The sequence below is a fragment of the Pleurodeles waltl genome, chromosome 3_1, assembly GCF_031143425.1.
Source record: "Pleurodeles waltl isolate 20211129_DDA chromosome 3_1, aPleWal1.hap1.20221129, whole genome shotgun sequence".
NCBI lineage: Eukaryota > Metazoa > Chordata > Amphibia > Caudata > Salamandridae > Pleurodeles > Pleurodeles waltl.
In genome coordinates, this window is record NC_090440.1 from 16,640,946 (window position 1) to 16,654,230 (window position 13,285).

Sequence of the window (13,285 nt, forward strand, 5' to 3'; positions counted from 1 at the left end):
TGGTTGTTATTGAGAGGAAGCTCACACTGGTCAGTGTAGTTTGAGGCAGCTCAGACTAGTAATTATTACAGGAAGGAGGTTTTTTACCAAGAAGAAGCTCACATTGTAAGTCTTGTTGGGAGAAAGATCACACTGGTCGTTGTTGTTGGGAGTAAGATCACACTGATGATTATTACTAGAATAATGTGTTTTTTTCAGAGAAGAAGCTCATTTTATGATTGTTGTTGGGAGGTAATTTGCACTGGGTATTGTTGTTAGGAGGAAGCTCACACTGGGCATTGTTAGGTGATGCTCACACTGGGCATTGTTAGGAGGAAGCTCACACTGGGCATTGTTAGAAGGAAGCTCACACTGGGCATTGTTAGAAGGAAGCTCACACTGGGCATTGTTAGAAGGAAGCTCACATTGGGCATTGTTGTTGGTAGGAAGCTCACACTGGGCATTGTTGTTGGTAGGAAGCTCACACTGGGCATTGTTGTTGGTAGGAAGCTCACTCTGGGCATTGTTGTTAGAAGGAAGCTCACACTGGGCATTGTTGTTAGGAGGAAGCTCACACTGTACATTGTTAGGAGGAAGCCCACACTGTGCATTGTTAGGAGGAAGCTCACACTGTGCATTGTTAGGAGGAAGCTCACACTGTGCATTGTTAGGAGGAAGCTCACACTGGGCATTGTTAGGAGGAAGCTCACACTGGGCATTGTTAGGAGGAAGCTCACACTTGGCATTGTTAGGAGGAAGCTCACACTTGGCATTGTTAGGAGGAAGCTCACACTGGGCATTGTTAGGAGGAAGCTCACACTGGGCATTGTTAGGAGGAAGCTCACACTGGGCATTGTTAGGAGGAAGCTCACACTGGGCATTGTTAGATGGAAGCTCACACTGGGCATTGTTGTTAGGAGGAAGCTCTCACTGGGCATTGTTGTTAGGAGGAAGCTCTCACTGGGCATTGTTGTTAGGAGGAAGCTCTCACTGGGCATTGTTGTTAGGAGGAAGCTCTCACTGGGAATTGTTGTTAGGAGGAAGCTCTCACTGGGCATTGTTGTTAGGAGGAAGCTCTCACTGGACATTGTTAGGAGAAAGCTCACACTGGGCATTGTTAGGAGGAAGCTCACTGGGCATTGCTAGGTGGAAGCTCACTGGGCATTGTTGCTAAGAGGATTCTCACACTGGGCATTGTTGCTAAGAGGATTCTCACACTGGGCATTGTTGCTAAGAGGAAGCTCACACTGGGAATTGTTGCTAAGAGGAAGCTCACACTGGGAATTGTTATTAAGAGGAGGCTCACTGGGCATTGTTAGGAGGAATCTCACACTGGACATTGTTAGGAGGAAGCTCACACTGGGCATTGTTAGAAGGAAGCTCACACTGGGCATTGTTAGAAGGAAGCTCACACTGGGCATTGTTAGGCGGAAGCTCACACTGGGCATTGTTGTTAGGAGGAAGCTCACACTGGGCATTGTTAGAAGTACGCTCGCGCTGGGCATTGTTAGGTGGAAGGTCAGACTGGGCATTATTGTTAGAAGGAAGCTCACACTGGGCATTGTTGTCAGAAGGAAGCTCACACTGGGCATTGTTGTCAGAAGGAAGCTCACACTGGGCATTGTTGTCAGAAGTAAGCTCACACCTGGACATTGTTGTCAGAAGGCAGCTCACAGTGGACACTGTTAGGAGAAAGCTCACACTGGGCATTGTTAGTAGGAAGCTCCCACTGGGCATTGTTAGAAGGAAGCTCACATTGGGCATTGTTGGAAGCGCGCACTGGGCATTGTTGTTAGGAGGAAGCTCACACGAAATTATTACTAGAAGGAAGTCTTATACTGAGATAAAGCTCATGGGTTGGGTGTATTTGGAAATTAGCTCACTCTGGTTTTTATTGCTTGGAGAAAGTTGCACTGTGGATTGTTGTTTACATAAATTTACATTGGGGTTGTTTCTGACCAAATGCTCAGATTAATGGTTAACTCCTGCGAGGAAGCCCCAGTAGAGCTTGGCTTTGAGAGAGAGCGCACACCCGAGGAAAGCTCACCTAGGGTTGTCGTTGCTGGAAGCAAGCTCACACTTGATGTTGCAGGTGAGAGGAAGCTTTCCGTGGGGCTTTTAGTAGAAGGGCTTGGGGAGTGTGTTACTCAGATGAAGTCCTTGCAATAGCTTAAGGCTGCCTTTGGCAAAATCATGACCAGCATTTCTCTTCTGCCTCCAGGTCCGAATGCCATCTCAGTAAGCCTGTCGCCAATGGGTCGGTACGTGATGGTTGGCCTGGCCTCACGCCGCATCCTGCTCCATCCGTCAACAGAGCATACTGTGGCGCAAGTGTTCCGGCTGCAGCAGCCCCATGGTGGGGAGACATCAATGAGGGTGAGTCGCTGGGGTCCCCCCCACTGAAATAATGCATGTCATGGATGTGGGGGGTGCAGGGGTGTTCATTTTTCACCGAGAAGAGTAACTCTTGACCCCTTCAAAATCTGAATGCAGACTCTTGAGAGAAATGTGTACTTATGTATTAGTGGCCACCAGTGAGACTTCCTTGTGCTGGCATACACAGCCCTGGTATACCTCTGGAAGAACCTTGTGCTGTCATACGCAGCCCTGGTTTACCTCTGGAAGAACCTTGTGCTGGCATACACAGCCCTGGTATACCTCTGGAAGGAACCTTCAGGTGGCATACACAGCCCTGGTATACCTCTGGAAGAACCTTGTGCTGGCATACAAAGCCCTGGTATACCTCTGGAAGAACCTTGTGCTGGCATACGCAGCCCTGTGATACTTCTAGGGATGGCTTGTGCTGGCATACACAGCCCTGGTATACCTCTGGAAGAACCTTGTGCTGGCATACACAGCCCTGGTATACCTCTGGAAGAACCTTGTGCTGGCATACACATCCCTGGTATACCTCTGGAAGAACCTAGTACTGGCATATGCAGCCCTGTGATACCTCTAGGGATGGCTTGGGCTGGCATACGCAGCCCTAGTATACCTCTGGAAGAACCTTGTGCTGGTGTACACAGCCCTGGTATACCTCTGGAAGAACCTTGTGCTGGCATACACGGCCCTCGTATACTTCTGGAAGAACCTTGTGTTGGCATCCATAGCACTTTGTAAAAGTAGGGCTGGTGCTCACAGGTCTATGCAGTAGCCGTCACCTGTAGAGCTGTCTCCACTTGGCATTCATGGCTCTGCAGGATCAAACACCCCTGGAGCTGTCTTGCGGTATTATTCAGAGACCTGTACAGGATGAGCCACCTGTGGGTGTGCCTTTTAGCTGGCATATGTAGGTGTATTAGATCCTGCTCCTGTGAGGGTGTCTTGAGTTAGCATACATATACTTTGCAGGATCAGCTACCTGTGGACCTCTCTTGAGCTGGTGTGGGCGCACACACACCTGTGCATGATCAGACACCTAGGGAGTTACTTTGCGGTGGCACACACAGGCCCATTCGGTATTAGTCAAGTGTATAGCTGCTTTCACCAGACACACACAGATCTGAGTAGTCGCAGTCATGTTTAAAGCTGCTCTGACCTGGCACGCACAGGCTGTGCCGTCTGACTAGGGTTGAAGTCGCACTGCTACTTCCACAATATATTCAATGCAGTCCTTTAGAAGTGTGTGTAGTTCACAGCTCATAGTGATAGGTTAAGACGACATCTATGAATCTAAAATAAAATGGGTGCCTGTTAAGTATTCAGAGGAGGAGTACTGCCTCGTAGCAGGGAACATTTTGCTGATCTCTAGTGATCTCCTTAGATCCACCGAGGCTCACCAAATGGGTAACCCACACACACAATACTTCTTTTAGGCAGGGCCCATCTCTTCTCTGGCAGAACTCAATAGCTGCAACAGGGCGGTGTCACGCCCACCTCTGTTGCTCTAGGCCGTGACCGGCCTGCCTGCTGCAGGTAGCATGGTAGGTCAGAACTCTGCAAGTGCCTCAGTTAAGTATTTGACTATCTATTCCTGAATTAATGTATGAGAGGCAAGACGTATAAACGTTTTTGGCTAGCCAGCGATGAACCAGCAATGAATTTACAGATGGCCAAAGATAAACCCAGTGTATTCAATAAGTAGTCCATTGTTGACTTTAAAATAGACCAAGTGTATCATTTCCTCTCGTCGGCCAGTGGCACATCACTTACATAAATGCAATACTGATGGATGTTCTGTACAATTTAGCCATGCTGTAACAGGATAGACCAGGAAGTTAATTTGTCCCGTTGACGAGTAGTAGACTAGATCCCCAGTTATGGAAGAGAGATACATTTTACTTAATTTGTCCAGTGAGTGCTGGATTTATAGTTGAGTGGTGAAATTCTGCACTGGTAGCTGGTAATAGAGCATGGCGTGCTACCTTTACAATACAAGATTTACAGTCAAACTCATTAAGTTGCCGTCATTACAACGCGGTTTATATTTATAGTTCAGCTTTGTTTGCCGTTGATGGAACAGGTTTTGCTGGTAAGCAATGAGGATGGCTCTCAAACTTAACGCTCATGTGTCTGTGATAGACTAGGTGTATTACTTTTACTTTGGTGGACTTCAGTAGGCCTTGAAGCTGCTGAAAGCTTTTGTTCCAGGCTCATGATCAGGGCAGTAGCGTCTCCAAGGAGTATACCAAAGTTTGGAGGCATAATTTGTGCTGAAATTGGAATATGAAACTACATGCAGAATACTGCAGACCAGTGGCAGATGAGGGGTTCAAATGTCTTTGAGCAGTTACTGCTGATGAAGCTCTAAAATTAGAAGAAACCAAAGGATCTAACAGAGAATTTAGTGCATGAGGCTTGGTGTCAGCTATATGGAGCAGTTTTATTCATGAATCTACAATTGGCATCTGGTGACTAGTCAAGAGCAGACCCTTTTCTGCTTTTTTTATGGCTCTCGCAAAGACCTTTGCCTGTGTTAAAGGGGGACAGCTTTTGAAGCACTTGACAACAATGCGAGTTGTGCTAAGGCAGCTTCATCTTGGGTCCAATTAGAATCTATAAACATAGGTAAGATCAGACTGGGGCAGGAAGGTGCAATTACTTTCACCAGGCAGATCAGTGGAGCGTGCTAGGAATGTACCTTAGCAACACAGGTAACTTCTGTTTTAGAGATTAGAGCTGAAAACTCTTACCTTCAAAGTGGGGTCCAGTTTCACTTTAAGTTCCTACACCTAGTATACTTTCCCACTGAGACCTCTCAAGGTCTTATCACTGTCCACAGTGTGGAGCAGCCCATGTGAGGATTGCTTCATTTGGCCTAGTGCTGCCCCTGATTTCTAAATATTGGTAAGATCATCCTAATTATGTCAAACATGATTGGAAGCCAAGAGCTGCAGCCACTGACGGCTATATTAGGCTTCTGCTGGCTAAGCTCAGAATTGCTGTGCCATCTATGATACAGGAACACTGTCCTCAAACAAATAGGCTGGTTGAAAGATCTAGTCACATAGGACAGAACAAAAACATATTTAGCACTAAAGCCACACACTTAAGGAGTTTGTTTTGGAATAATAAAACATTTATTGGAAAAGGAAATGCCTCTTTTTGTATGATCCCCCTCAAATTTTTGAACTGATGCTGCTGTTTTTTTTTTTTTTTTTTTTTTTAATAACTCCAAGCACACTGAGGCACGCTAACCAGACCACAGTGCCTGTGCCCTGACTTTGAACTATGAATGCTTGATTGGCTTGTTATCGAGTGCATGTAGGTTACTGCATGGTTTTTCGCCACCCTGGGTGTGATAAAAGTAAACCATGGCTCCTTGTCTGCCACTGCAGACTGGAAGGGCAGTTTTGATCAGTAGTCCCATTGGCAAAGGCAGGGTGGTAGGCTTCCAGAGCAGCCCTGCTAACTTATCACTGGGACTGCTAAAGTTGATGCTGCAAGGAATCAAACAACTCATTTCATTAACCCCGAATTGCTGCCCAACTCGAAATTAATGTAACTTGTTGCAGTGTGCAACGTTTGCAAAGGTACTACTTTGAGTCCCTGAATCCATGGTTGAACACAGGGGTCTGTCCCTGAGACAGATTTCTATACTTCTTGAGAGACGTTCAGACAAAGACAATAGCAGCCTGTGCAGAAGAGCGGTGTTACCTCACCCTGGCAGGAAAACACACGGTTGTTTGCCCATGGGGTGAGCTTCAAATGAGACGCTGCCTTTGAACAGCAAATGAGGAACACTTGGGAAAGGGCGCGCTCTATTGTTTAGGTAGACAGGCTGTCACTCAAGCAGGAAAGGAGAAACCAGTTACCAAATCTGTTTTTCAGGTGCGTGTAGCCCCTTGGTAGCCATGCCTTTGGGTTAGGCTAGAGAGCTCTGGATGCCTAGAGAAGGATTCTCCCATGTTGGAAATGGACGGATTTGCTGATCTTGGGATATCCAGATGCCACACTTTGCAAGAAGTGGTCATCAGGAGCTGGTAGCCTATTGGCCACCACCCACATCCCACCCTACCATGAGTATTTTCTGAGGATAAAAAGGGCACCACTGGCACCCAGAAATCGGATCTCGATGAACTGGAGAAGTGGACTGAAGGACTGCCCTGCTGCCCCCAGGAACTGGCAAGAGAGGCTGAACCAGTGTGTACTTTGTCTGCTGAACCTAGTGACTAGAAAAGGAGAAGGGACTGTGCCTCCTGTGTCCTGCTTGTGGAGACGTTTTCTGCAGAGCCCAGCCGAAGCAAGAGTCTCCACGGTTCAGTTGTCTGAGCTTCTGTTCACAGCCCAGGGCCACAAAAGCTGAAGAAGCCTGCTAGGTCAGGTTGGTAGCTCAGATCTTCACTTTGCCCTGACTGCAGCACCAGAGACTAGGACCCGATGCTCAAAGTTGCACCCGAGTCTTCTGGACTTGGGAGAGATTCATTGGAGTGCAGTTAGGTCACCCAAAAGCCGAGTTATCACCCAGGATAGGATTTGGCTGTCACCGCAATGCTGGGCGATTGGACTTCGACTAGGACCAAGAAGACGTTGAGGAATGTCAATTTCTGTTGCCAGAACCGCCACACCAAATTTGTGGACTGAAAAGTAGCCCAACAAAGGCCCCCGTCGACCGCATCTAATCCACAGCATCTGTGAGCATCTTTAGCATCCTGTATCGCTTGCATCAGTACCTCTTCTATAGGACCTGCTCGGAAATGGATAAAAGTGCCTTTAACTTACTAATGCATGTTTCTTCCTGTGAGGCAACTGTTTCTGAGGACGTTGTTGATCCTCCTGACTTGCTGGGGTTTACATAGCGCAATCGCGCTCTGTTTTTCAGTTTTAAATTTCAGCACGATCGCGCTGCATTTTACATAGTGCGATCGCGCTGTGTTTTTTTTCCTTTTGGGTGGCTAGAAAAGTCCGGTTAGGAGTTTACAACATTAATAGCTCTAACTCGAGCAAATGCGAGACCCGTTGCATTGAAAATGCTTGTTCATTTTGGTGTCTACAAAATTCATAAAAATACAGTCTGTTTTTAGAAATTGGTGTTGCTTTCTTGAATATTTTGTGTATTACTTCAGTTGTTTTTGTGTTGTTTAAATGCTTTCACTTGTTCTTTTGTGTAATCCTTGCTGCTCAGAGCTATAGCTACCCAGGGGTGAGCTGAGGGTTTAACAAACGAAACCTAAGTGCCTAAATGAGTTGTAAGTGTACTACATGGTGAGGGCACACAGCTACACCATATATTATACCTAATTTCCTCTCACATCCACAGAGGTCAGTTACTCTGGCCTGGAAAAGGGTGGGGGGGAGGGGAGCTATCCCTTTCAGAGGTCATATGAAGTGTACAGCATGACTTACCACAACAGAGGTCAGGTGCACTGTCCACTGTGGGGCCGGGCAGAGATCACTTCGTTTCTGACCTTATCGGCACATGAGCAAATAATACAGGATGAAATACTCTCCACAGAGGTCAGGTGCAGTGTCCAGTGTGACATACCCTCCAAAGGGCTTGTGCAGTGTACAGTGTGACATACCCTCCAAAGAGGTCAGGTACAGTGTCCAGTGTGGCATACCCTCCAAAGCGGTCAGGTACAGTGTCCAGTGTGGCATACCCTCCAAAGAGGTCAGGTACAGTGTCCAGTGTAACACACCATCCTCAGAGATGGGTTACAGTGGCTAGGCTGACCTATCCACCGCAGAGGTAAGCTACAGTGTGACATATCCTACAAGGAGGTCAGATGCAGTGTAGTGTGACATAACCCTCCACAGAGGTCTGGTGCTGTGAACAGTGTGACATACCCTCCAAGGAGGTCAGGTGTAGTGTATAGTGACACATACCCTCCAGGGAGCTCAGGTGCAGTGTACCGCGTGACATACCCTCCATGGAGCTCAGGTGCAGTGAACCACGTGACATACCCTCCAAGGACGCCTGGTGCAGTGTGCCATGTGCCATACCCTCCAAGGAGGACAGGTGCACTGTAGAGTGTGACATACTCTCCACAGAGATCAGGATCTTTGTCCACTGTGACATACCCTCCGACGGAGGTCAGGTGCAGTGTACAGTGTGACGTACCCTCCACGGAGGTCAGGTGCAGTGTACAGTATGACATCCCATCCACGGAGGTCAGGTGCCGTGTACAGTGTGACATACCCTCCGACGGAGGTCAGGTGCAGTGTACAGTGTGACGTACCCTCCTCAGAGGTCAGGTGCAGTGTACACTGTGACATACCCTCCGACGGAGGTCAGGTGCAGTGTACAGTGTGAAGTACCCTCCACAGAGGTCAGGTGCAGTGTACAGCATGATGTACCCTCCACAGAGGTCAGGTGCGGTGTGCAGTGTGACGGACCATCCACAGAGGTCAGGTGCAGTGTACAGTGTGATGTACCCTCCACAGAGGTCAGGTGCAGTGTACAGTATGACGTACCCTCCACAGAGGTCAGGTGCAGTGTACAGTGTGACGTACCCTCCACGGAGGTCAGGTGCAGTGTACAGTATGACATCCCATCCACGGAGGTCAGGTGCCGTGTACAGTGTGACATACCCTCCGACGGAGGTCAGGTACAGTGTGACGTACCCTCCTCAGAGGTCAGGTGCAGTGTACACTGTGACATACCCTCCGACGGAGGTCAGGTGCAGTGTACAGTGTGAAGTACCCTCCACAGAGGTCAGGTGCAGTGTACAGCATGATGTACCCTCCACAGAGGTCAGGTGCGGTGTGCAGTGTGACGGACCATCCACAGAGGTCAGGTGCAGTGTACAGTGTGATGTACCCTCCACAGAGGTCAGGTGCAGTGTACAGTATGACGTACCCTCCACAGAGGTCAGGTGCAGTGTACAATATAACGTACCCTCCACAGAGGTCAGGTGCGGTGTACAGTGTGACGTACCCTCCACAGAGGTCAGGTGCAGTGTACAGTATGACGTACCCTCCACAGAGGTCAGGTGCGGTGTACAGTGTGACGGACCATCCACAGAGGTCAGGTGCAGTGTACAGTGTGACGTACCCTCCAGAGGTCAGGTGCAGTGTACAGTGTGACGTACCCTCCACAGAGGTCAGGTGCGGTGTACAGTGTGACGTACCCTCCACAGAGGTCAGGTGCGGTGTACAGTGTGACGTACCCTCCACAGAGGTCAGGTGCGGTGTACAGTGTGACGTACCCTCCACAGAGGTCAGGTGCGGTGTACAGTATGACGTACCCTGCACAGAGGTCAGGTGCGGTGTACAGTGTGACGTACCCTCCACAGAGGTCAGGTGCGGTGTACAGTGTGACGTACCCTCCACAGAGGTCGGGTGTACTGTACAGTGTGACGTACCCTTCACAGAGGGCAGGTGCAGTGTACAGTGTGACGTACCCTCCACAGAGGGCAGGTGCAGTGTACAGTATGACGTACCCTCCACAGAGGTCGGATGCAGTGTACAGTATGACGTACCCTCCACAGAGGTCAGGTGCATTGTACAGTGTGACATACCCTCCACAGAGGTCAGGTGCAGTGTACAGTGACGTACCCTCCACAGAGGTCAGGTGCAGTGTACAGTATGACATACCCTCCAAGGAGGTCAGGCGCAGTGTCCAATGTGACATACCATCCACTGAGGTCAGGCGCAGTGTACCGTGTGACATATCCTATACAGAGGTAAGGTGCAGTGTCCAATGTGACATACTCTCCAAGAGGGGCGGGTGCAGTGTACAGTGTGACATTCTGTATACGGAGGTGAGGTGCAGTGAACAGTGAGAAATGCCCTTGGAGGTCAGGTGCAGTGTACAGTGTGACGTACCCTCCACGGAGGTCAGGTGCAATGTACAAAGTGACATCCCCTCCACGGAGATCAGGCTCAGGGTACAGTGTGACATACCCTTCACTGAGGTCAGGCTCAGGGTACAGTGTGACATACTGTAGGAAAGTACCCTCTTTCTTGGCATGGTTACCCCCATTTTCTGCCTGTTGTCAGTATGTTTGACTCTGTCTACTGGGTTCCTGCTAACCAGGACCCCAGTAGTTTTGCTTTCTCCTCTAAATTGTACCTTTTTCTTCCCACAATTGGCATATTGGTCCCCCCATGTAAGTCCCTAGTATATGGAACCTAGGTACCCAGGGCATTGGGTTTCCAGGGGATCCCTATGGGCTGTAGCAGTCATTCTGCCACCCAAGGGGAGCCCATGCAAAGGGTTCTGCAGGCCTGCCATTGCAACCTGCGTGAAATGGGTGCACGCACCTGTTTGCACTACAGGTCACCAGGTCACTATAAGTCACCCCTATGGCAGGCCCTCTCAGCCCAGACAGCAGGGTGCAGGTACCTGTGTGTGAGGGCACCCCTGCACTAGCAGAGGTCCCACAAACACCAGATCCATTTTCCTAGACTTTGTGAGTGCGGGCGCAATTTTAAACGTGTACTGGACATAGGTCACAAACTATGTCCAGCAACATAATGGTAACTCCGAACCTGGGCATGTTTGGTATCAAACATGTCGGAATCATACCCCAATGCTGTGGCACGTATTGGAAGTATGATTCCATGCACTCTGGGGGCTCCTTAGAGGACCCCCAGCATTGCTACCACCAGTCTTACAGGGTTTTCCAGGCAGCCCAAGCTGCTGCCACCCTTCAGACAGGTTTCTGCCCTCCTGCTGCTTGACCAGCTCAAGCAGGGGATGGCAGAACAAAGGATTTCCTCTGGGAGTAGGAGGTAACACCCTCTCCCATTGGATATAGGTGTGACTGGCTTGGGAGTGGTAGCCTCCGCATGCCACGGGTTTGCTTTGAAGGGCAAATTTGGTGCCCTCCATGCATATACCAGTCCACACCATTTTAGGGACCGCCAGTCCCAGCTTTGGTGCCAAACTGGACAATGGAAAGGGGCGTGACCACTCCCCTGTCCACCACCACCCCAGGGGTGGTGCCCAGAGCTCCTCCAGAGGGTCCCTGGGTTTTGCAATCTTGTTTCCAAGATAGCTCATACTCCTCCTGGACCCACTGTGACTCTTGGACTTGGTCCTCTCTCTCCACAGGTCTTCTGTCTTCAGGAATCCAACGCTCGTTTTCCTGCAGTCTCTTCTGGGTCTTGAATTTCTTTTCTTCCTTTTTGGGTGGTTTGGGGCAATTCCAGTGATTTACTCCTGCATTCCTGGTCGCTGGGGGGACTGTGTTACTTACCTCAGTGGTTTTCTAGTACTCCCAGCCCCCCTCTACACATTTTACTTAACTAGGTGGGGCACCTTGTTTGCATTTCATTCTTTTAGCCTATGGTTTGTGCTCCCCCAGGGTCACTATTGGTTATTGCTATTTGCACTGTTTTCTGACCTTTTCTATGCCTAGTTCTGATTACTAGTATATATAATTAGTGTATTACCTCCTAAGGGTGGGTTACTCGTCTAGTACTTTGTGGTGATTTGTTCCAAAAATAAAGTACCTTTATTTTTGTGACACTGAGTGGTTCCTTTCATGTGTGTAAGTTGCTGTGTGACTACAGTGATACTGCAAGAGCTTTGCATGTCTCCTAGATAAGCCTTGGCTGCTCATCCACAGCTACCTCTAGAGAGCCTGGCTTCTAGGCACAGCCTACACTTCACTAATAAGGGATACCTGGACCTGGTGTAAGGTATAAGTACCTTAGGTACCCACTACACACGAGGCCAGCTTCCTACACATACCCTTCACGGAGGTCACATGCATTGTACAGCTTGTCATACTCTTCACAAGGCGCAGAGTAGAATGTGACGTACCCTCCAGCGAGGTCAGGCGCAGTGTACACACTGACGTACCCTCAAGTGAGGTCAGGCGCAGTGTACAGCGTGACGTACCCTCCAGTGAGGTCAGGCGCAGTGTACAGCGTGACGTACCCTCCAGTGATGTCAGGCGCAGTGTACAGTGTGGCATTTCCTCCAGTGAGGTCAGGCGCAGTGTAGAATGTGACATACCGTCCATGGCGGTCGGGCAGTGAACAGTGACATACCCTCCAGTGAGGTCAGGCGCAGTGTACACACTGACGTACCCTCCAGTGAGGTCAGGCGCAGTGTACAGTGTGACATACCCTCCAGTGAGGTCAGGTGCAGTGTACAGCGTGACGTACCCTCCAGTGAGGTCAGGTGCAGTGTACAGTGTGACGTACCCTCCAGTGAGGTCAGGCGCAGTGTGACATACCCTCCAGCGAGGTCAGGCGCAGTGTACACACTGACGTACCCTCCAGTGAGGTCAGGCGCAGTGTACAGCGTGACGTACCCTCCAGTGAGGTCAGGCGCAGTGTACAGTGTGACATACCCTCCAGTGAGGTCAGGTGCAGTGTACAGCGTGACGTACCCTCCAGTGAGGTCAGGTGCAGTGTACAGTGTGACATACCCTCCAGTGAGGTCAGGCGCAGTGTGACATACCCTCCAGTGAGGTCAGGCGCAGTGTACACACTGACGTACCCTCCAGTGATGTCAGGCGCAGTGTACAGCGTGACGTACCCTCCAGTGATGTCAGGCGCAGTGTACAGTGTGGCATTTCCTCCAGTGAGGTCAGGCGCAGTGTAGAATGTGACATACCGTCCATGGCGGTCGGGGCAGTGAACAGTGACATACCCTCCAGTGAGGTCAGGTGCAGTGTACAGCGTGACGTACCCTCCAGTGAGGTCAGGTGCAGTGTACAGCGTGACATACACTCCAGTGAGGTCAGGCGCAGTGTAAGGAAATGCCTCCTTGGCATGGTTGCCCCCTGACTTTTTGCCTTTGCTGATGCTATGTTTACAATTGAAAGTGTGCTGAGGCCTGCTAACCAGGCCCCAGCACCAGTGTTCTTTCCCTAACCTGTACTTTTGTGTCCACAATTGGCAGACCCTGGCATCCAGATAAATCCCTTGTAACTGGTACTTCTAGTACCAAGGGCCCTGATGCCAAGGA

General features: G+C 49.7%; 1 protein-coding gene across 5 annotated transcripts in view; it reads left to right on the top strand.

Moving 5' to 3' along the window:
- Window positions 1-13,285, top strand: part of AMBRA1 (autophagy and beclin 1 regulator 1) — a 667,981-nt gene that overhangs the window by 422,441 nt on the left and 232,255 nt on the right. For all 5 annotated transcript variants that reach the window (XM_069221711.1, XM_069221710.1, XM_069221709.1 and 2 more), the window contains one exon: window positions 2,201-2,355. In XM_069221711.1, coding sequence (XP_069077812.1) covers window positions 2,201-2,355 — 155 coding nt within the window. The remainder of the gene's footprint in view (window positions 1-2,200; window positions 2,356-13,285) is intronic.